General features: G+C 34.8%; 1 protein-coding gene and 1 long non-coding RNA gene across 3 annotated transcripts; both read left to right on the top strand.

Annotated features, from left to right (window-relative positions):
* Positions 1-886: 886 nt before the first annotated feature.
* On the top strand, positions 887-9,179 carry RHD3 (Root hair defective 3 GTP-binding protein (RHD3)). 2 transcript variants are annotated; one of them, XM_089625153.1, is made up of 23 exons: positions 887-1,109; positions 1,837-1,983; positions 2,287-2,353; positions 2,434-2,536; positions 3,072-3,142; positions 3,280-3,343; positions 3,428-3,493; positions 3,603-3,650; positions 3,750-3,812; positions 3,911-3,967; positions 4,339-4,497; positions 4,592-4,660; positions 4,846-4,937; positions 5,532-5,610; positions 5,910-6,075; positions 6,203-6,327; positions 6,602-6,864; positions 6,969-7,065; positions 7,173-7,337; positions 7,678-7,782; positions 7,886-7,980; positions 8,096-8,192; positions 8,454-9,179. In XM_089625153.1, the coding sequence occupies exons 1-23, from the start codon at positions 1,106-1,108 to the stop codon at positions 8,679-8,681; spliced, it is 2,430 nt and encodes an 809-aa protein (XP_089481279.1). In that variant the 5' UTR covers positions 887-1,105; the 3' UTR covers positions 8,682-9,179. The 2 variants fall into 2 exon arrangements, with proteins under 2 accessions (XP_089481279.1, XP_089481280.1); XM_089625154.1 differs by having other exon boundaries at positions 7,678-7,786; positions 7,890-7,980.
* Positions 9,180-18,549: 9,370 nt separating this feature from the next.
* On the top strand, positions 18,550-20,200 carry LOC149385772 (uncharacterized). Its single transcript, XR_016301457.1, has 3 exons — positions 18,550-18,916; positions 18,977-19,167; positions 20,159-20,200. It is a non-coding gene; the product is annotated as an uncharacterized LOC149385772 (long non-coding RNA).
* The last annotated feature ends 1,282 nt before the right edge of the window (positions 20,201-21,482 follow it).

The following is a 21,482-nucleotide window of genomic DNA, read 5'->3' as shown; positions in this document are numbered from 1 at the left end:
GAAAATAAGCTTTTAGGCCCACAAGGCTATAACATCTTCTTCTTTGTTTTTTGTTTTGTTTTGGTTTTTTTTTTTCAGGTACCATAAAGCATAACTGTAAATCATCTGATCTCATGCACAATTATATTTTGCTATCACCCAATTACATAAAAAAAAAAAATCATACAACCCAATAACAAAACATGTCATTTTCTCTCTAAAATTTACTTGAAAAACAAAAAGAAAATCCATTACTCGCCTTATCTTTGGGGTCACCCATAAATTTCATTTTGTCCGTTCCATTTGTATATTTTCTTTGTCTTTTTTAATTCTAAGTCATGCATGGCTTAAAAATGTTACTGTAAGAGATAAGATAGTAAAAAATATTGCTTTTTAGACAACTCTTTATGAACATACTTTTTCTTAAAAAAAAAATAACTATTTGTGGTCAAAACAAAATAACTTGGAAATAAATTGTGTTATATTACAATTGCAAAATCATTTTTTTTTTGTTGATACTGTTTAAGACAGTAATAATTTTTTTAAATACGTGAAATAAAAATTAATCAAAGTAAATGATTGATTTCAATAGATTTTATATGTATGCCTCCATTTGAATGATTATTGTATAAAATACATATGAAAAAAATAATTCCTGATAGTATTTGGAAGGTAAGAATATTTTATAAAGGCCATATGAAACAATATTTTTTTAGCTGTTGAGAAAACATATTTGTTTTTTGTGTAGAAAGAAAGCACATTGAGTAAAAATTAAAAAACAACATAATTGCAGGTGGGTAAAGAAATTGTAAAAACACCAAAGAAAATTTGCTTTAGATAGAAAAAGAAAAGAATATAATAGTTTAGGAAAAGGATTTAAAAAACAATATTTGTTTTCAAAACAGGTTTGGTGCACAGGGAGGACAAAGATAGTCCAAGCCCGCTTTTAAAGAATTTCAGATCGAATTCCTCTTTCTTCACAGACCCTATCTCTCTCTCTCTCTCTCTCGCTCTCTCTCTCTTACGAATTCGATCTTCGTCGCACGCATTTCAAAATCAATTTTCTCTGGTTTTCTTTCTCACACAAATCGCATATAGCGATTCAATTCTCATATCGCTTGCGAAAATGGGTTAGTTACTCGTTCCTCTGATCTATCTGATCCGTATACAATATTCAATATTTATAGCTCTCAATTAAGCTTCGGTTTTAGCATTTTTTGTTTTCTTAATTAAGTGTCTTATTGATTTCATTTTGGGTTTTTTTTTGGTTCGTTAATATCAATATGCGTTTTGAGTGGTCTGTAACTGTTTTTTAGCAAACAAATGGATGTTTAATTGATTGATTTCGTTGTGAATGATTTGTGTCAGTGTAAAGTTGGATTCAACGGTTTTTTTTTTAAATTAAAATAAAATAAATAATCATTAACATTCATGGTTTTGCTTTTGATCGCTAAATATATTTTTGGCTAGTTGATGATCTAGATGTGAAAAATGTGAGGTTTTTGTTTTGTTTATATTGAGTGGTTGTTGAAACAGTTTTGGGACAATAAGAATTGGAAATTTATGTACTTTTTTGGCTCATTCAGAATTATTTCGCATTTTCAAGTTGAGTACGAGATGATCTTTTTGGAGCAAAGAAAACTTTGTATTAAGTATGGTTCTTATCAACAAGATTATGAAGATTTATTGTGATTCTAGTATCCCAATTTATGTGCAAGTTAGTCTTTCCAAAGTTTTCAAACTTTTCCATTTTTAGTTATCCTAAGAAAACATTTCGGAATGTAAAGTATCGAAAGTTGTTTGTTAGCGAGTCATTTGTGCTGTGTATCGAATTTCAATAGTTGTTGTTGCTTGCAGGGTATGATCACTGCTGTTCGACACAGCTCATCGACGGTGATGGCGTGTTCAATGTCGACGGAGTTGATAAATTTATCAAGGAAATTAAAATGGGCGAATGTGGTCTTTCATATGCCGTTGTTTCCATCATGGGCCCACAGAGTAGTGGTATGCACTTGTTTCCTTGAACCGTTGATCTCTATTTTTATAATGGTGATGTCTTTGCACAAGGGCTGATAGATTCTAAAAGGTCGTGGTGTGTTTGAGCACTCGTTCTACTAGTTTTTTTCCCATAATTAGGTCAAAAAAATTTATCCTTTTGAGAATTCTAGGGAGTAGAAACGCTACTTGTGTAATAGGTAGAACTCAAAAGGATGTTTCTGTCATGTATCATTCAATTTATGAGCTTACGAAACCTAGTTGCTTGCCTGGGTTCCTACTAATTTTCGTTGACATTTTTTTAACTGACAGGAAAGAGTACTCTTATGAATCACTTATTTAAGACCAACTTTAGAGAGATGGACGCTTTTAAGGGAAGGCATGTCCTCACCATTTTACTCAAAATCCTTCTTACTTTTGTCAAACGTCAGGAAATTGATAATATTTACCTATTTGCAGGTCTCAGACCACCAAAGGTATTTGGTTGGCACATGGTATTGGTATTGAGCCTTGTACGCTTGTAATGGATCTTGAAGGAACCGATGGAAGAGAAAGGGGAGAGGTGCTTATAATCCCTTGTTTCTTAGATTAGTTATCTTTCAGTCACTGTAGCCTTTAGTCATGACATGTGAACTTTAATTTTCAATCTGAGTTCTTTGTTTCCACGTGAAGCTTGCAAATTTTAGGGAGGTTTCTGAATGCCTCAGAGCTTCATGTGAGATTAGTGGATTAGAAGATAAAATGGGAATCCAGAAGGCATCTGCTCTTTAAATGTTTTCTGTAACTGGTCTAAAAGGCATGACAATTTAGATTGTGAGTTTTATTATTAACGAGGGAGAAATAGTTTCAAGAGTAGTAAGGTTTTTCTGCTACAAGCACATTGCAGCTTTGAAAGTTCTTGATCCTGCCTTATAGTATATATATGAATCTTGTTATCTTTAGGCTGTGAACTATCTAGTTGCAGGGTACTTTATGCAAGTTAGTGATGAAGCTCAGAATTTTCATTTAAACAAATATAACTATGCCATGAACTACAATTGTTTTTTCTCATCAAAAGAATACATGAACTGACATTATTTCTTGTGCAACATTTTTAGGATGATACAGCGTTCGAGAAGCAGAGTGCTCTGTTCGCTCTTGCTGTTTCGGATATTGTGCTTATTAACATGTAAGAATTTATTATTATTATTATTATATGTTCTCATGATTTCCTCAAAATGATTGATTTGATGCTGTATCATACATTTTTGACATCCTCATCTACTTTTTTTTTTTTTTTTTTTAATTTTTTTTTTTTTTTTATAGGTGGTGTCATGATATTGGTCGTGAGCAAGCTGCAAATAAACCTCTTTTGAAAACTGTTTTCCAGGTTTGTTTTCCGTTGTCACTTTCATGTATATCATCTATCAAACTATTTTTAATCATTTCTGTCTGTGGTTTTTATGGCATGCAGGTTATGATGCGGTTATTTAGTCCGCGTAAAACAACTCTGATGTTTGTCATTCGTGATAAGACAAGGGTAATCCCCCCTTTTTTGTATCCACTTTAGTATGCATGCATAATATTAGATTTTTCTTGGTATATATATAAATACATATAATTGAGTCGTTATTAATTTGTTTTTTCAGACACCTCTAGAGAACTTAGAACCGGTTCTAAGAGAAGACATCCAAAAGGTACATTTTTGTGTGCTAGTCATATGCGAATACTTTATTTCTCATAATCATGGTCCTGGTATTGCTTCTCAACAATCCTCTCTATTTTTCCTTTTCCAGATATGGGACACCGTTCCGAAGCCTCAAGCTCATAAAGACACTCCTTTGAGTGATTTTTTCAATGTAAGGGCCCATATGCTTTAGAGAGGCTAGGAGAAGTTTTCTAAAGCGTTTATTTGTAATTTTAGAGCTGATGCATTATTGATAATCGAACTTGCTAGGTTGAAGTTGTAGCTCTTTCGAGTTTTGAAGAAAAGGAAGAGCTATTTAAGGAGCAGGTATGAATCTCTTACGTTTTTCAAGGGTATCTTGGTGCAACTTAAAATAAGCTTTGTAGCCATTTGCTTCTCTAGAGATCTGCTTCAAATATATGATGTCTTCTACTACAGAGATAACAAGTGAAATAAACCCATGATTACTTCATAGTTTCTCCTATTGTCTTTTTCCATTGTAATTGTGGATGCAAAACAAAGTGTTTTTTCTTTCCCTTATAAAGTTGTGCTGCGAAATGTTTCCTTCCATATTGAAACTCATTGGGTGCAGTCATAACTTGCTTAGACTCTGAATGTTTACTTTGGAACAAAGCGTTTAGCTGCTGTGGATGCCTTCCATGTATGTGTTTCCTTATGTGCTTGAATTGGTAAAACAGGTCGCTAGCTTGAGAGAGAGATTCTATCATTCCATAGCACCTGGTGGACTTGCTGGAGATAGAAGCGGAGTTGTCCCAGCTTCAGGGTTTTCTTTTAGTGCACAGCAGATTTGGAAAGTCATCAAGGAAAACAAAGACCTTGACCTTCCCGCCCATAAGGTGTGTTTTATGTTTTTCTGAATATCTACTCCTCAATGATATACATCATATATAGTATGTATTAAGGTGCTGTGTATTGTCTATTTCTTCATAGGTGATGGTTGCTACAGTACGTTGTGATGAAATTGCCAGCGAGAAATTCTCTACGTTTAGAGAAAATGAGGTACCAATGATTCATTTTTGGTACCCAGTATACTCTTTCTATCTAATCAAGGATTCTTCATCCCTTGGCAAAAGCCTGCATAATTATAAATAATATATAGTATCGTTTCAAATAAAAAAAACTATTATTTTCGTTTGCCTTTTAATGGAATCTTAACTATACTGGATTGGTTTTTGTTGACACAGGACTGGTGTGAATTGGAGGAGGCTGTACAAGCTGGCCTTGTTTCTGGTTTTGGAAGGAAGCTCAGTGCAGTTCTTGATACCTGTCTATCAGAGTAAGTGTTATTTGTTTATTTCAAATGTGCAAGGGATAAAAGATTCAAGGATAAGCAAGTGAATCTAGGCAATGTTGGGCAGCATTGCTTTAAGGTTATAGGTTACCGTGCTGCATAAAGTCTTGGACTTATTAGCTTAGAAGGAGCTTTGAGATTTTTATTTTTATCTAATTTTATTTTTATATATTTAGTAACTTGAAATCCTATGGGATTTTTCGCTTCAGGAAAGATAGGAATGGTATTGCCTTTTCTAATAAAAAATTCTCCGTTTCATCTAAAAAAAAGTAAAAATTGGAATGGTATTTGAACATGAGTATACCAAAAAGGAACATTATAAGGTTTATAGGAAAAATGACAAACTCATGAAGAAAGAGATATATGCCAACCAAATAAAGTGTTTGCTCTATTTATTTAATTTTGTTTGCTACTAAATGTCGTATTAAATAATGAAAGACATGATTGGGATACTGCTGATGTTTTTCTTCTGATTGAGCAACTTACGAGTCCAATATGTGTGGCCTCAAAGATCGTACCCAGTTTTTTCAGGATTTGTTTTTCTTAAGATCTTTTGTGGATTGAAATATGTAATTTCAGGTATGATGCCGAAGCTACATATTTTGAAGAAGGTGTCAGAACGTCAAAACGAAAGCACCTTGAAGAAAGATTGCTACAAGTAATTCCCCTAGATTATAGTATATAATTCATTCTAATTGTTATACGTATGGGCTGCAGGTTCCCCTGATTTATACTTGACTTGGACTTATAAATATAGAAATTAGTATATAGAAGTCCTAGGAATTTATTATAAATCGGCTTGAATTGTATGCACGCTCATTGGCACGGGAGGCAAATAGTCTACCATGTGTGTATAAGTTGGTAAACTGTAGCAGGAAATTTCTAATTGTTTTCTTGTTTCTGTGATTTCTCTGCCTAATTCTCACATCTTACGTTTTCTCGCTCGCTACTTTGAAGCTTGTCCACCCCGCATTCCAATCTTTGCTGGGACACATAAGGTCTGTAACTTTTGACAAGTTCAAGGAAGCATTTGACAATGCTTTGGAAAGTGGGGAGGGGTTTTCTGTCGCTGCCCTTGATTGCGCACAGTCTTATTCGGCCCAGTTTGATAAAAAATGTGCAGGTACTTAGCTTTGATTACCTGGCTGTTTGCTGTGAATAGCAAGAAGATGAAAATGGGTTATGTCTTCAAGTTATGGTTGTAATCTCGCCTTTTCACATGTGATATGACCATTACACAAAAATTGCAGATGCCGTTATTCCACAAGCGAATTGGGACACATCCAAAATAAGAGATAAACTTCGACGTGATATTGATGCTCATATTTCGACAGTCCGTGATGCCAAACTATCTGAAATCACGACTCTGTACCAGGTAAAAACAAGTTTTACAATCGCGTCTTAGTTCCTGCTCTGTCAGCTTTCCTTTCAATGTAATTGACGACATAGGTATTTAAGATATCTTAAAACAGTTTGAAGTATTGCTCAGTTACAGGTTATTTGTCTAAACATATATAAAAAAAGGAGTTACTACTGGTTTTTCTTGATATGAATTGGATGAAGTTCAAAGTACTCTTGGGAATTTCAGGGTATATAGATTATCGTTGATCAAATTTGACTTGGACTAATATTAAGTACCACATCTGCAGGATAAACTAAAGGAGGCCCTAGTAGGACCAGTCGAAGCCCTTCTTGACGGAGCCAGTAATGAGACCTGGCCAGCAATTAGAAATCTCTTCAAACGAGAGACTAAATTAGCAGTGTCTGGATTTTCTGGCGCTCTCTCTGGTTTTGACATGTACGATGACACTAAAGATCAGCTACTGGCTAGTCTAGAAGATTATGCCAGAGGGATTGTGGAATCAAAAGCAAAAGAGGAGGCTGGAAGAGTTCTGTTGCGCATGAAGGACCGGTACCGGCTCTTCTTTTTAATTTTTAATTTTTTTAATTGTTTATGGGTGTGTATATTTCATATTTGAAATCATTTAATACATTGACATTGTGCATTGCCTTCAGGTTCACAACAATGTTTAGCCATGATTCTGATTCAATGCCACGTGTTTGGACTGGGAAAGAAGACATTCGAGCCATTACCAAAACTGCTCGCTCATCAGTATGACGATTCAACTTCATCAATCACATTTTTTTATTGTGTGGATTACATCCTAATGTTCATTGGTTTATGCTGGTTTACATTTTTTTTTTCTCTTTCTTTTCCAGTCCTTAAAACTGCTATCGGTGATGGCTGCAATTCGTTTGGATGATGATGATTCTGATAACATCGAGACCACTTTAACTGTTGCGTTGGTGGAGTCCACTAGTGGGGCTTCTAAAGAAAAGAGCTTAGTAGCAGTTGATTCACTGGCCTCAAGTACATGGGAACAGGTAATATTTAAAATATATTATGTTGCTTATCTCTAGTTCAGGTTTCATATTTTTATGTATCTCGGATGTTTATAAGTTTGCAAGCCTTTTCATGCCTTTCAGTTTATGATTCTTATACTTCACAAAGCTGCTATGAAGTGTCAGCGAAGTATGTGTAAAATGGACACAATAATGTAGGGGCATAATAAAATGTAATATAGAAAGTGCTGTAACAATGACATTGGTCTCGATGCTTGTTGATGGGTTTTAATATACAGAACCTCTTGCACAAGTGCATGTGGGTCGGTGCCTCTTTCAATTCATAGAGCTTGAAAAATGGACGGTGATTTTGTTTTTATAGGTTCCATCATCAAAAACGTTGCTCACGCCTGTCCAGTGCAAAAATCTGTGGAGGCAATTCAAGTCCGAGACAGAGTACACGGTCTCTCAGGCTATCGCAGCACAGGCATGTTACTTAATGAATTATCATAGGCTGAACAACTAGAACTTCGTACAACTCTGCGGTTATGCATGGTTAACCAATATTAATGTCACTTGCTATTATTCAGGAAGCCAACAAGAGAAACAACAACTGGTTACCACCTCCATGGGCAATTGTTGCATTGATTGTTCTGGGTTTCAACGAGTTTATGACACTTCTGAGGTATGCATTATATTGATTTATTTATTGATTTTTTCCCCCAATCTCTCTACGACATTTCTTTTGGAATTTTACGGATACCCGATTAAGCTTCATTTAAAAATTGTGTTTTTGGCAGAAATCCTTTCTATCTGGGAGTAATCTTTGTCGCGTTCCTACTCGTCAAAGCCTTATGGGTGCAACTAGATGTTACCGGGGAATTCCGGAACGGCGCTGTGAGTGTTTGCATTTTGTGCTTTGGCTTTATTGTTTCTTTTTCCCTTTTCAGAGGTTATATATATATATATATATATATATATATATATATATATATATATATATATATCATTTTGTGCTTTGGCTTTATTGTTTCTTTTTCCCTTTTCAGAGGTTATATATATATATATATATATATATATATATTTATATACAGTATGTTTTGCTTACTTTGCTAAAACTTAATATCCCTTTCTCTCTACGTTTCAAATTCGTTGCAGCTTCCGGGTCTTATTTCATTGTCCACCAAATTCCTTCCCACCGTAATGAACATGGTTAAAAAGCTGGCCGAACAAGGTCAAGTTCCCGTTCCCGCTGGAAACGACCCTCGAAGAAACCCCACACTGCCTCCAAGAAGCGTCCCGAACGGAACAAGCGACACATCATCATCGACCGGTTCATCGGAAGTAACCGACAGCGCTCACTATGCCTATTCAAACCAAGACTAGGGGAAAAACATAGATGCATATATATATAAAAGGGTATAATCATTTTGATCACACCAGTTGTCCAATTGAAGATGCTCGTTGATCGGGGAGTTGAAGCCGTATTTTGATTCACATATAATATAAATTGTCAGCATCTTCAGCGCTTCGTCTTTGCTGGCATGTAAGTTTAACAGAGATTTTGAAGAAGGCATTGAACTTTTTTTTTTTTTTTGGTAAGTGCCTCATACAGGGGTTTTTTTTTTCTGTGGTTTGATTCAAGTCAACAAAAGAGTAAAAAAGGAAGCCCCATTTAATAGATTTCCTTTTTGTTTATTTATAAATGATTCACTTTTGTTTTTTGGGTTGGTTTGTTTGGACTTCATATGATATGTCTCTTTAAAGCCTGTGTTTATGTTTGTCGATTATGGCATTCAATTTTGTTCTGGACAGTTGTAATGCTTGATTGTGGTTCAACTTTCAATTGATGAAGTTAATAAATGTAAAAGGCGAGTTTTATCACAGGCCTTTATCGTTTCCTGGGCAATACGTACAAATGCTGGTGGAGAGAGAAAAATTGGAAAAATGCATATTCATTCATGCGTGGTTCTTAAACAAGGGAATGAGGGATTATACTAAAAGTATAACTAAATTTAAACCTATTTCTTATTATGTATCAGCAAGATTTTTTTTTTTTTTTTTTCACTTTGACCATAAACATGTTATGACAAATTAGATTTTATTACTAATAATATGACAATAGTCTTCCTAATAGATAATGAAAAGACTTTTAAATTAATCATACTTCTGGAATAACCCTCTTATTTATCGGCATTCTTTTAGTTTTATTTTTTACTTTTTGACTTGTTTGCATGGAAACAAACAACGGGCAAGGATAAAAAAAAGTGTTTTAACAATTTTTTTTTTGTAGAAGCTAAGTTTGACTTTTATTGTAATTGAAGTATTCAGTTGCCATCAATTCAATTCCTGGGATGAGGATTTCTTCTCAATAAATGAAACTCAAATGGTTGTTCGTTCACGTAACGCAAGTGTTCGGTTCTTTGTGGCCTGAGACGTGTCGTTTTATAGATGTGCGGCACATCATGTGCCACCTAGACGAACGTTATATATATATATATATATATATATCAACGTACACCATGAATGTTATGTTTTCCCTCGACAGATCTCGTAACAAGAACACGTCGTTGCTATTACGTTGTTATTGAAACCGAAGCTAGGATATTATATGCATGTTTAAGTTTTTTTTTTTTTTTTTTGAAAGGGAATTCTCATTAACAAACAAGAATTGGCTACAAGCTTACAAAGATCACGGACAGAGCCGGTACCTCATTTAACAATCAAATGTTCTGAAATAAAAATGAAGAAGACTTGACTCATTTTCTATAAATATGTTTATATACTTGTTTAAGTTGAAAATCAATTTTGGCGATGAAGAAGCCTTGACTCGTTTTCTTTTCAATTAATGGCATGACAATAGACATTACCGGATTTGGTGGCGTAAAAATCACTACTTTTTTGTTTTTGTTTATTAAAGGGTTTTTCTATTCATTTTTCTCTTGTCTGTAGTCAATAAAAGCCTCCACATCAAACTGATATGAAATGAGTAATGATAAGGTTATCTTGCAATCCTGGTTTATTTATTTATTTTTTGAAAATGACACGAAATACGCGAGACTCATTTTTCTATTGACGATCATTGACCGCATGGATTCATGTAAAAGTCCCGCTATATATATTTATGTCAATCGGTATTTCTTATTTCACGTGACAAGTTTTTTAAGCAAGAAATTTTTGACAGAAATACTAAAATAGGTTTAGTACAGCTCAAAATATGTAAAACTGTTTTAATATTTTATCAATCATAATTACATCTCAAAGATGTAAACAAAATGGAAAACTATTTTCGTACTAACTTTGAAGACCAAAAAAAATCACTGAGTATCACAATAGGCCAATTTATTTATTTATTTTTTGCTGCCAGGTGCATCGATAGATTCATTACATCGATGAACTACAAAAAACTGTATTTTTTCAACAGAAAATCCAAAAAAATGACTTAAATATAGGATTTGATGACACTTGGCAATTCGAAACATGCCATAAATAGGAAAATAACAAAAAACCAACTTAATTATCCATAGAAAAACCTTCACAAAATCTCTCAAAAGCCCAAAACTTGCTGTAAAAACTTGATAAGCTTTTGTTATATGTTATTGGTTGATGAGAAACAACGGATTTTTGAGAGAATAATGCTTTTGGGTGAAGAGAATTTTTTGGTGAAAATTAGCTAAAAATGAGTGATAAATAATATGTTTATTAGTTCGATTTGAAGATATTTCTGTCCAAAAAATCATAAATAATAAACCCAAGTTTTGAAATCTTTTGAGATATGATCTCAATATATATTTTATTCATCATAATTAATCAAATTTCTCTTTCTAAATTATGATTTTTACATGTCTATTTAACGCAAATGGTATCTTGTTACCAACCTTGACGTACTATGCATTGAATGTTTTTCATGCAATATATATATATTTATTATGGAAATTTCTCCCAGATGAATGATCTCTCTAATCTGTATTTTTTTCCTGAGAAATCTCAGACACAAGCTTTTCTATTTATTCAAAATTCGAAGACACACATAAATTGTATAGCTTGACAGGTCCGACAAGAGAGAGAGAGAGAGAGAGAGAGAGAGAGAGAGAGAGAGAGAGAGAGAGAGAGAGAGAGAGAGAGAGAGGACACTGAAGCATCTCAAGAACCACAGAATAAGGACAAAGAAGGTCCACAATATATTGTAGTGCATTAAATTTAGTCACAACACAATGTATTTTCTCTCTACGCTCCCACCTTTTTCTTCTTCCTAAACATGTTTTTAAATCACATTCAATGCAAATGGTGTACGGATGTTTATCGTCATAATGTGTACATGTGTCTATTTAACCACCGGAATTGTGATAAATAATATTATTAAGAAGCATGGTCGATCGAGGGTGACATGCCATGTTATAACAAGAGCTTTGAAATTATCGTTAGAGCCTCGTCTGTGTCGATTATTTCAAGTGTCGGACGCTACAAATCGTCGATCATAGTGAGATACGATCTTGTGTGAGTTATTACTGGATTTGATTACCACATTAGATTTTAAGTACGACTATAGACTTTAGAGACATTAAATTAAAGGGTTTTGTGTATTGCGTTTGTAAGTTTTGTATGGCAATCGACTCGCTATAGTACTGATTAGAAATCATTTTCACGTTTTAAAAAAATAAAATATTAGGCACACGTACACCTCAAATTTACAGCAAATTAATATTAAAATTAGGGTGTGTTAAAATAGGAGCAAAAGAAAAGGAATCTCCTCGTATATATCTTGTTTTTGTTTGGCCTTTGGATTGGTAGAAAATTGGAGGAAAAAATGGGAGAAAAAAAATGTAATCAAAGAGACATTTCATTTTCCTTGGAAAATCAAGTAAGAAAATGAAATTTCATCTAAATTGTACTAGTGGAACCCATGTTTATGTATCTCTTCAATTATCCACCTTTATTTCTCTCATATTCTTTATAACTTCTAGATAAAATATACAATTTTAATTTTTTCTCTTATTTTTTCTTTCATTTTTGTTTGATTTTTTATTTTCGCTCTGGTATTTTTTGGTTTCAAATAGACATTCAAGATAATGAAAATAACGATTCAATGTGCATCACTCCAGATCTAAACATACCAATAAATTTCTGAAACTGTAAATAAATGTTGCAACTGAAATATGCAGGAGTAAAATTTATCAGGTTATTTTTAGTTATGCATATACAACTCTACTGACATATTCCCTCAAAATAAAAAAAAAAAAAGATAAAAACTCTCTTTTTCTTTGGGGCTAGTGTCAGAGACCAGTGCAATGATATTTTTATTTTAGTGGAGACATGCGTGAATGGGGTCCTTTACAAAGACTCATGATTTCATGAAAAATTTGCGTTATGATTGACCAGTTTAAGATAAAGAGTGGTCAATTCATCAATTGAATTATGGTATTCTTTAAGAATAGGTATTCTATAAATGAGACTAATCAAGTGATGTATGGTTTTAAGCAAGGATTGAGTTACCAGGGTTATCGAACGGTTCCCGTGCGGTAAGTCGTTTCCGGTGACTCCCAGCTGCGATACGACCAAAACCGGAGAAGTTTCATCAAAACCGGAAAAACCGGGTCAAATAGTGGTCCGGTTCTCGGTCCAGTTAACCCGGTTCACTTATGTACAAATCCCACGTGAAACCGGGGTATTAAAGGGAAAATCGGGCAAAAAATTTCAGATTAGGGCGAAAAGCGAAGCTCTTGTTTTCGGCGGCGATATTTAGACCTGCTCTCATTGCAAACCCCGGCGTACCGGCGAAGCACTCATGATGGTATCGATCAATGAATCTACAACTACCATTTGGATACACTATAACAAATACTGTCTTTCGGTGCGGATGAATTTGGGTGCGACTATTCGCACCTAAAAGTCGCACCCAAAACTACTTTCGGTGCGATTTTTCGCACCCAAAAGTCACTGAAGTCGCACAAAAAATTTCGCTGATTTTTTAAATTTGGGTGCGACAAAGTCGCACCCAAAAGTCCAACTTCTTTTGGGCGGTCTTTTTTCAATTTTTTTCATTTTTGAGCGGTCTTTTTTCAATTTTTTCATTTTTTCTTTTGAGCGCCTCACCTGCAAGAATAAAGAGGAAAAAAATCATTACTCTTTTTTTACAAATGAACAAAGGGGATCTAGGGTTCAAGAATTCCCAGAGGAGGCTGAACCGCGTGATCTCGCCGGACTGCAACGACGCCTTCGTCTCCGGCGAGCATACCCCGGACCTACGCCGACGTGATGAGAGAGCAGGCGCTGAAGCGAGAGGAGGAGGAGACCCGGAGGCTCATCGCCAAGAAGAAGGAGGAGCAAGCCGAGGCCGCCGGTCCCGGAGGAGAAGAGGCACAACCGGTGGGACCTGTCCCAGGACGAGGGCGGTGCTCCGGCGAAGAAGGCGAAACCCGCGTCCTCCTCCGAGTGGGACTCCGGCGACGCGACGCCCTCGCTCTTGCGGCGGAACCGGTGGGACGAGACCCCGACGCTGGGCCGGGCGGCGGGGGAGTCCTCCGACGCCACCCCCGGCGGAGGGGCGGCAACCCCGGCGGGGATGACGTGGGACGCGACCCCGAAGCTGGCCGGGATGGCGACCCCGACCCCGAAGCGGCAGCGACGGAGGTCTATTATCCTCTGGGACTTCTCTTTTTCATTGCCGAAGCGGCAGCGACGAGGAGCAGCGACGGAGGCCGGAACCATCCCGGTACGAGTCGCCATTTTTTATTTTTTTTTTATTTTTGGGGACTTTTTTAGGTGCGACTTGATAAGTGAGATTCATTCACACTTATCTATGACTCTTAGATAAGAATCGAAGCTTGTTCTTAATGTTTTTGATATTATTTTGTAGTTTTCATTGCATTTTCAGGTTTGAGAGAGTATGAGAAGGTGGTGGTGCGAAAACGGGCTGAATCGGAGCTAAATCGAGCAAGTTATGGTCATTTGAAGTCAAGTCAACAAAAGTCAACGGCGGTCAACAAGAAGTCAGCTTCTCAAGGCTGGCGCGCCGCGCCTATTGAATGGCGTGCTGCGCCCCTGGTAACCAAATTTTCACCCGAGAGCTCGAGCGGCCAACGCGCAAGAGAGGCGCGGCGCGCCTTCAGAAATTCAAGAGTGGCGCGGCGCGCCTGTTATGTGGCGCGCCGCGCCAGGTGCTTTTTCAGAATTCTTGGAGCTCGTCTTTTAAATCATTTTTGGCCCTTGGATCTCATCCAAGGGTCCATATTTGCTCCGAAAACCTCTCCTAAACCCTCATATACACTTATTCAAAGAAGAAAAAAAAGGAGTTTGACATAGAACACTTTAGTTTTTGTTTTGAAACCTTGAGAGAGAAAGTGAGAGAGAGAAAGCTAGGGTTGACACTCATTTTTGTTCTTGAGCTTGGAAGTGAAGAAGAAGAGGGAGAAGTGACAACCTCCATCATCCTCATCATCTCCATTTGTTCATCCTTAACTCTATCTCTTTTATTTATTGTTATTTATTTATTTACTCCACTTAATGCTTTGTTGAACATATTTTAAGCTTTCAAGCATTCTATTGAGTTTTGTTGATTATTTTTATCTATTGAGCATTGAGTATTGTGATTACTTTATTGTTTTATCTTAGTGGAATATTGAAGTAGTGCTTGAGTTAATGAAAGCTTTGTTTGGTTGTTGAGATTAGCATTCAATGTCTTGTTTCTTTATTGTTTTGTTTCTTTTACGTATTTCAATTTTACTTTGTTTATTCTTAATTATGAGTAGCTAAATAGATTTGGGGTGCGATGTAGTTGAGTAGTTGAGTTGGTTGGTCAAACCTTTAGATTAGATTTTGTGCTTCATGGTTGGGTTGAGAGTGAAATATTATGGGTATGGGTTGTGTGTTAACGCTAATTAGAGTAGCTAACTAATTAGTAAACCTTAGACGAGTTTAGAAACCGAGAGGTAATAAACGAGTGAGCTCTACCCGTCCCATCATTAACCTTCCTAGAGCTATAGAAAGACTAGGGGGTAGATGTAGTTGATTGAAATCCCGGGCTAAATGCGGTTTTGTGTTTTAGTAGGACCCAATCCGAGAGGTGTAAGTTCGACACGTAGCTAGATTCCTAAAGACTCGAGAGAGATTAGTGAATGTTTTAAGAGGGATTGAGACTAAATTTTACAACTCTAAACCCGAGCTTAGAATCGTACCAAGACCGACCGACTCGATGAAATAACGAAATCGCGCCCCTTCCTTTTAACTTGTGTTTAAATAGTGTTTTCACTTTTGTTTACATTTCATCTTGTTCTCAAAACAATCAAAAACCCCCCATTTTTCATTTTCCATAACTCGAAAAAGAAAGCTAGTGAGTTTGCTTCGGAAATAGTCTAGAGTCCTTGTGGGATCGATATCCGTGCTTTTGCACTCTATTACTTGACGACACGTTCGCTTGCGTCGTGTAGAATTTTTCTTTAGTTAAGAAAATTCACATCACGACTTTAGGTGCGAAAATTCGCACCTAAATGTCGCACCCGAAAGTCTGGACTTTTGGGTGCGAATTTTCGCACCCACAACTTTTAGGTGCGGACTTTCGGGTGCGGAAAAGTCGCACCGAAAGGTATCATTGGGTGCGAAAATTGACTTTCAGGTGCGAAAAAAGTCGCACCTGTTGCTCTTTTTTGTACTAGTGATAAGTACTTGATGACATATGCCCATGTTATGACTTGGTATCAATATTTTCAATCCCTCAATATTATCAAGCGTAATCATTTGCTCCTTATCATACTTGCATCTTTATGTTGAACTATTTTATTTGTTTTCAGTGGAGTCTATATTGTGTTATGTATATGTTGAACTGTTTTATTTAGTTTATATTTCTACTACGTTATGCTCATGAACTTCAAGTAATGGATGATATATGTTTTATTTCTCACTGGATACCCCTCGATAAATCCGGTATTTTGCGGTATACCCTATCGGTTTACCCATCGGTACGGGTTACCCTTTTTTATCCCAAGATACCCGTGGTAAACCCTTTCGGGAAGGGGTATAGTATACCCATAAAATCTGAGTCCTAGCGCGGTAGCGATAAACGGTAACTTAAATCTTGATTTTAAGTATTAAAATATGGAACAAAATTATATAGACCCTTTAATGAGAAGTATACCTGGATTGTACTTAGATAGTAACTGTTAATAAATACGATTTGTAAACAAAATTTTTATAATAATTAGTAAAGAAGACTAAAAAAACTAATATACCTTGGTTTTATGCAGATAATAACTGTTAATAAATACGATTTGGAAACAAAAATCTTATAATAACTAATAACGAACATAATTATTATGCTTGGATTTACTTCCTGAATCATCGATCCCACACTAGGTAAATGTAAATATGACTTTTCAAAATCTCCCCGAAGATCATTCAACACCTTGCCACGCACCTTCCATATTGAAGGCCACGTAAGTAGTTTGGCTAGTTTGCGAAAAAATCTTAAACGTGTGACAAAATAAAACTGTTATGTTTCAACAGGCTTAGTAAGTTACAAATAATCTCAATTTTAATTTGTTTATAAGGGACATTGATAGATACAGACAGTTGTATCTGTGGTGGGATTTTTTTTATTTTTGTTTGTTTTTAATTTTCAAATTACACATGTATACACATAAATTATATTTCAAAATTTTAGAACTGGCAGATAAAAAGACTCACGCAAAAGTATTGAAATTTACAAGTCATGATGAGTGTTAAATCATTTACCCCGTTTGGTTAAGTTTTCTATTCCTGTTTTCTGTTTTCTGATTCTAAATTCTAGAAAACAGTTTTAGAAAAACTGTTTGGTTATAAATTCAGAAAACAGATTTAGAATCATGTTTCTGTTTTCTTTGAAATTTGTTTAGAAAACAGAAAACAATGAAAAGTTGTTTTCTATTTTATCTCTATACAATTGAATGGAAAACATAACCAAACAACATTTAAAATATTCCGAAACGTAATTCTAAATCTGTTTTTTAAATTTAAAAATTAGAATCAGAAAACAGAATTTAAAAACAGAAAACGAGTTTAGAAAACTAAACCAAACGGCCCCTTAGTTTTCCTGCAATCGAATTCGTGGTCCATATCTCTCATGGACATCTTTCTTTTTTGTGCGTATTATTACTCATAAATGTTTGATCCTGCAACGTACAAGTACCTGCGTGAGCATCAAAGAGGCATCAAAGAGGGTAGATGAAATATTTCAAGGTTTAAGGTTTAAGAGGGATGACCTAAATGTGTCGATTATTACGTGAATGCCAACTGAAAAGTTATGAAAATAGTTAATAAAAAAAAATTATGGATATGAGAAAATATTTTTTGGACGAAATGTGGCTCATTAAAATGGAGACATAGTGGTAACTAGTTTGGTCTAGCGGTAATCCCACACACATCTCGATGGAGAGGTCATGGGTTCAAACCCTCATGGGATGCAGAAATGCATGCCCCTAGGATTTATTCTAATAAATATGTAATCTTGGCCAATGGTGCCACCTACTATATAATCTTGGCCTTTGCACTGCTAATATATCATGTAATCCTGGCTGATAGTGTCCCTACTAAAAAAAAAAAAGGGAGACATAAGTTATACTGAATAACATGATAAAATATTTGTTTATATATATGTGCTCTTAAAATTACTTAAATTGCTTAAATTTTACAAAGTCAAAGCTAGGCTAATAAACTTAAGAATTAATTCCTTTTTTACCCCCTGGACTCGTACCTCGATTTCATTTCATCCCCTGGACTCGGGATTGTTGCAGAACTAATCTCAGAACTTAGATATGTGTTACAATTTGCCACTTCCGTCAGCATTTGGACGTTAAGTTTAACTTTTTGATGACGTGTCAATATTTTAAAGAGTATAAGAGTATTTTCTATTATTCTAAATAATTTTAATATTTAAATATTATTATCAGATATATTAATTATTATTAAATAATTAAATACATCTATTTATTCTCTCTCTCTCTCTCTCTTTCCTTTTTTCTTCTTTTCTTCTCTGCATTTTTTTCCAGGAATTTCCTGGTTTGCCGCTATCAAGGTTACAAGATTTTTCCTTTCCTGGTTCGCAGCTATCAAGGTTCTTCTTGTAACCTTGATAAGGTAAAAGTCTCTCTTTATTGGAGAGGCAAGTCAACGACGTTGTTGCCTCTATTTGGATCTCATTTCATTCATCGCATTCACATCACATCTTCAAAAGAACAAAAAAAAAAAAAAGAAGATAAAAAGAGGTTCCATTGAAATTCAAGATATCCAAAGAAAAAAGAAAAAAAAAGCCAATCCACTTAATTTCAGTATCTAATCGAGTTTTCCTCTTTCTTCTTCTTCTTCTCTCTTTCAAAAGTTGTAGAGCTCAGAATCCATGGATCCAAACTCCGTCGGCCATAACCAAATCCATAGCTCTAGACTCGCTAGCTACAACTCTGCTCCGACTTCGTTCCTCACCAGCCTCGTTGACCGAAACTACGAAGCCGAGACGATCCTAGACCACCTCATCTCCTCTTGCAATGACTCCGAGTCCGTTCGATCGAGAACCAGTCTCGGAATTAGAATCGAAATCGGCTCTGATCTCGTTCGGAAGAATAGTTCTCCGTCAGGATTCTTCGATGACAGTAATGGTGATTTCCAATCTCTCTCTCTCTATTTATCTCTCGTTTTTCTAATTGATGGAGTGACAGGCTATGCGACGATGAGAGGAGATCGGAGAGTTGATCGCAACGGTCAGATTGGAACGACGAGCGGGTTCGACGCCTCCGAAAATGGCTTCAAAACTGGTCTGAGAAGAACCCATGCGAAGAAAAAAGGCAGAGAAGAAAAGAAGAAAAAAAGAAAGAGAGAGAGAGAGAGAGGAGAGAGAGAATAAATGGAGGTATTTAATTATTTAATAACAATTAATATATCTGATAATTATATTTAAATATTAAAATTATTTAGAATAATAGAAAATACTCTTATACCTTTTAAAATATTGCCACGTCATCAAAAAGTTAAACTTAACGTCCAAATGCTGACGGAAGTGGCAAGTTGTAACACGTGTCTAAGTTCTGAGATTAGTTCTGCAACAATCCCGAGTCCAGAGGGTGAAATGAAATCGAGGTACGAGTCCAGGGGGTAAAAAAGGAATTAATCCTAAACTTAAATACATATATCAATAATATCAAAGTAACTATTATCAATCTAAATAATTATGAAAAAATACTAATCGGACCATGATTAAAAATTGAAAAAATATTAATAATATATTTTTTCAAATCTCTTAAAAAATGGAAAACCCACTGGATAATTGAAAAAAGTTAAAAAAAATATATAAATTAAACAGGAGATAAATATCAAAACACTCAAATGTTAATTTAAGTTGTTTTCCTCTAATTTTATATATAAACTTCAAATCACCACAATTATTTACAATTTATGAGTATACATATTATATATTTCATGACTCCGTGTTTGATAATAAATACATTTTAATTTTACATTTTTTTATTGTTTTCAGGGAGTAAAAATATAGTATATAATCCAGAGGGGAATGAAATTTATCTAAACCATAAATTAAAATTAAAAATACAGAAAAACAAGATATGTTTGTAGAAACAAATTTTTATAGAAGCTTGTAAATTTGGAGAAAAAGCTATAGCCTATACGTGTAATATTGAAGGTCATACCTAGAGAAGCAGTTGGGGGGACTTCATGTATTTTTATTTTTAAACAGAATGTCTGATGTATTGTTTGCTTTTTTTGCGCGCTTGACCAGTTGTGTGAATATTTGATGTGATTTTTCTTATTAATTGACGTACATAAACCTAAAGTATCACCTCCTTTTGACAGCTGGATAATTAGCCTTTTCATGTGCAATCCTGCAGAAAACGTCTCTAGATGGAAAGCAAAACTTAATTTTGTTTGAGAGCTGGGCATGACATTAATGTTCTTGGCCATGAATATATGTCAGTCGGGTCTTCAATTTTTCATCTGCTTCTGTTCGTCTTTATTTGTAGATACATATACTTTGCAAATATATATGAGAAGTATGGCCTCAGCCTCCTCATTAAAAACATAAACAAACATATATATAGAAATGAAATAGCACTACTTTTTGCATTCTTGTATTTTTAGCTTACCCTTGACATTTGTTATTTGAGCTTGACATAATATATATATATATATATATATATATATATATATATATATATATATGCTATACATATATAATATGTGTATGGTTAATCAAAATCAAGTGACGAATCAACTTAGATTCTTAAGTCTTAACTCCCACCATAAGTAGGCGATCATGTATTTTGATTATATATCGATCCTGACAAGAAATTTTACGTTAAATATTATTGAAATTTATATACTCACGATATCACTAATGATGTTACTGATAAATTTAGTGACAGTATGTATGGATAATATTAATTAGATGCTCAATTGTAAAAGAAGAAAAATAAATATATAACACAATGGATTTGATAATTTAGTTCGGTGCAATAGAAACCTAAGTAGGAGGAATTAAAATTTCGGTTGAAAGGAAATTCACTAGTCAATTATAGGAAAAGTAGACAACGGTGGTCTTCGTTGAATGATCAACCCTCCAACGTCTTTTTTCTCAAATCTATCCGTGAATTTCAACTCAAGCTCCGCTAAATTTGAGATCCCACTTCCACTCAACACATTCATATGGTGTTTGATACGCGTTTATAACGATACATGATCTTTATAATATACGAGAAACAAACCCAGCCTCTATCACTAAAAAAATAAGTAGACTGCCCAAGACAAATGTTTACGCACACTCACAAAAAACCAGTTTTCAGTGATCATATACAACTCTAAAAGAACTCATAATGCGTAAAATGATTTCTCTAATGGGTAAAATATCTCGTCAATAGGAGCCGGACCCTTGACCCGATGCATTTATTAGAGTTTCGGATCCGGAGAAGATCGCAACTAATTGATTTGGTGAAGTTAATCTCGAAATCAATATATTTAAAAGACAACATTTGCAACGCGGAACAAGTCTTGCTAGGATCTGACTACATGCTTATTTTGCCAAGTTACAAATTAGACTGCATGCTCATTTTTGTCTAGTATTATTATGATTTTAAATTTTATTGTTTTTGTTTTTCTAAAAAATTATTGACTACATTCGTAATTGAAATTTTGATCTCATTAGTTTATCTTATGTTT

This window comes from Urtica dioica, chromosome 9, assembly GCF_054948205.1.
Source record: "Urtica dioica subsp. dioica isolate 48M chromosome 9, U.dioica_male_clone48M_v1_H2, whole genome shotgun sequence".
Classification (NCBI taxonomy): Eukaryota; Viridiplantae; Streptophyta; class Magnoliopsida; order Rosales; family Urticaceae; genus Urtica; species Urtica dioica.
Note: the sequence above shows the minus strand (reverse complement) of the source record. Positions and strands in the feature narration are given on the sequence as shown.

Bases quoted from the DNA above. Each gene is read 5' to 3' on its own strand.
- RHD3 (XM_089625153.1), top strand. The intron at 4,661-4,845 runs GTACCAATGATT...TTGTTGACACAG, and splicing joins CTACGTTTAGAGAAAATGAG to GACTGGTGTGAATTGGAGGA. The intron at 6,076-6,202 runs GTACTTAGCTTT...CAAAAATTGCAG, and splicing joins GTTTGATAAAAAATGTGCAG to ATGCCGTTATTCCACAAGCG.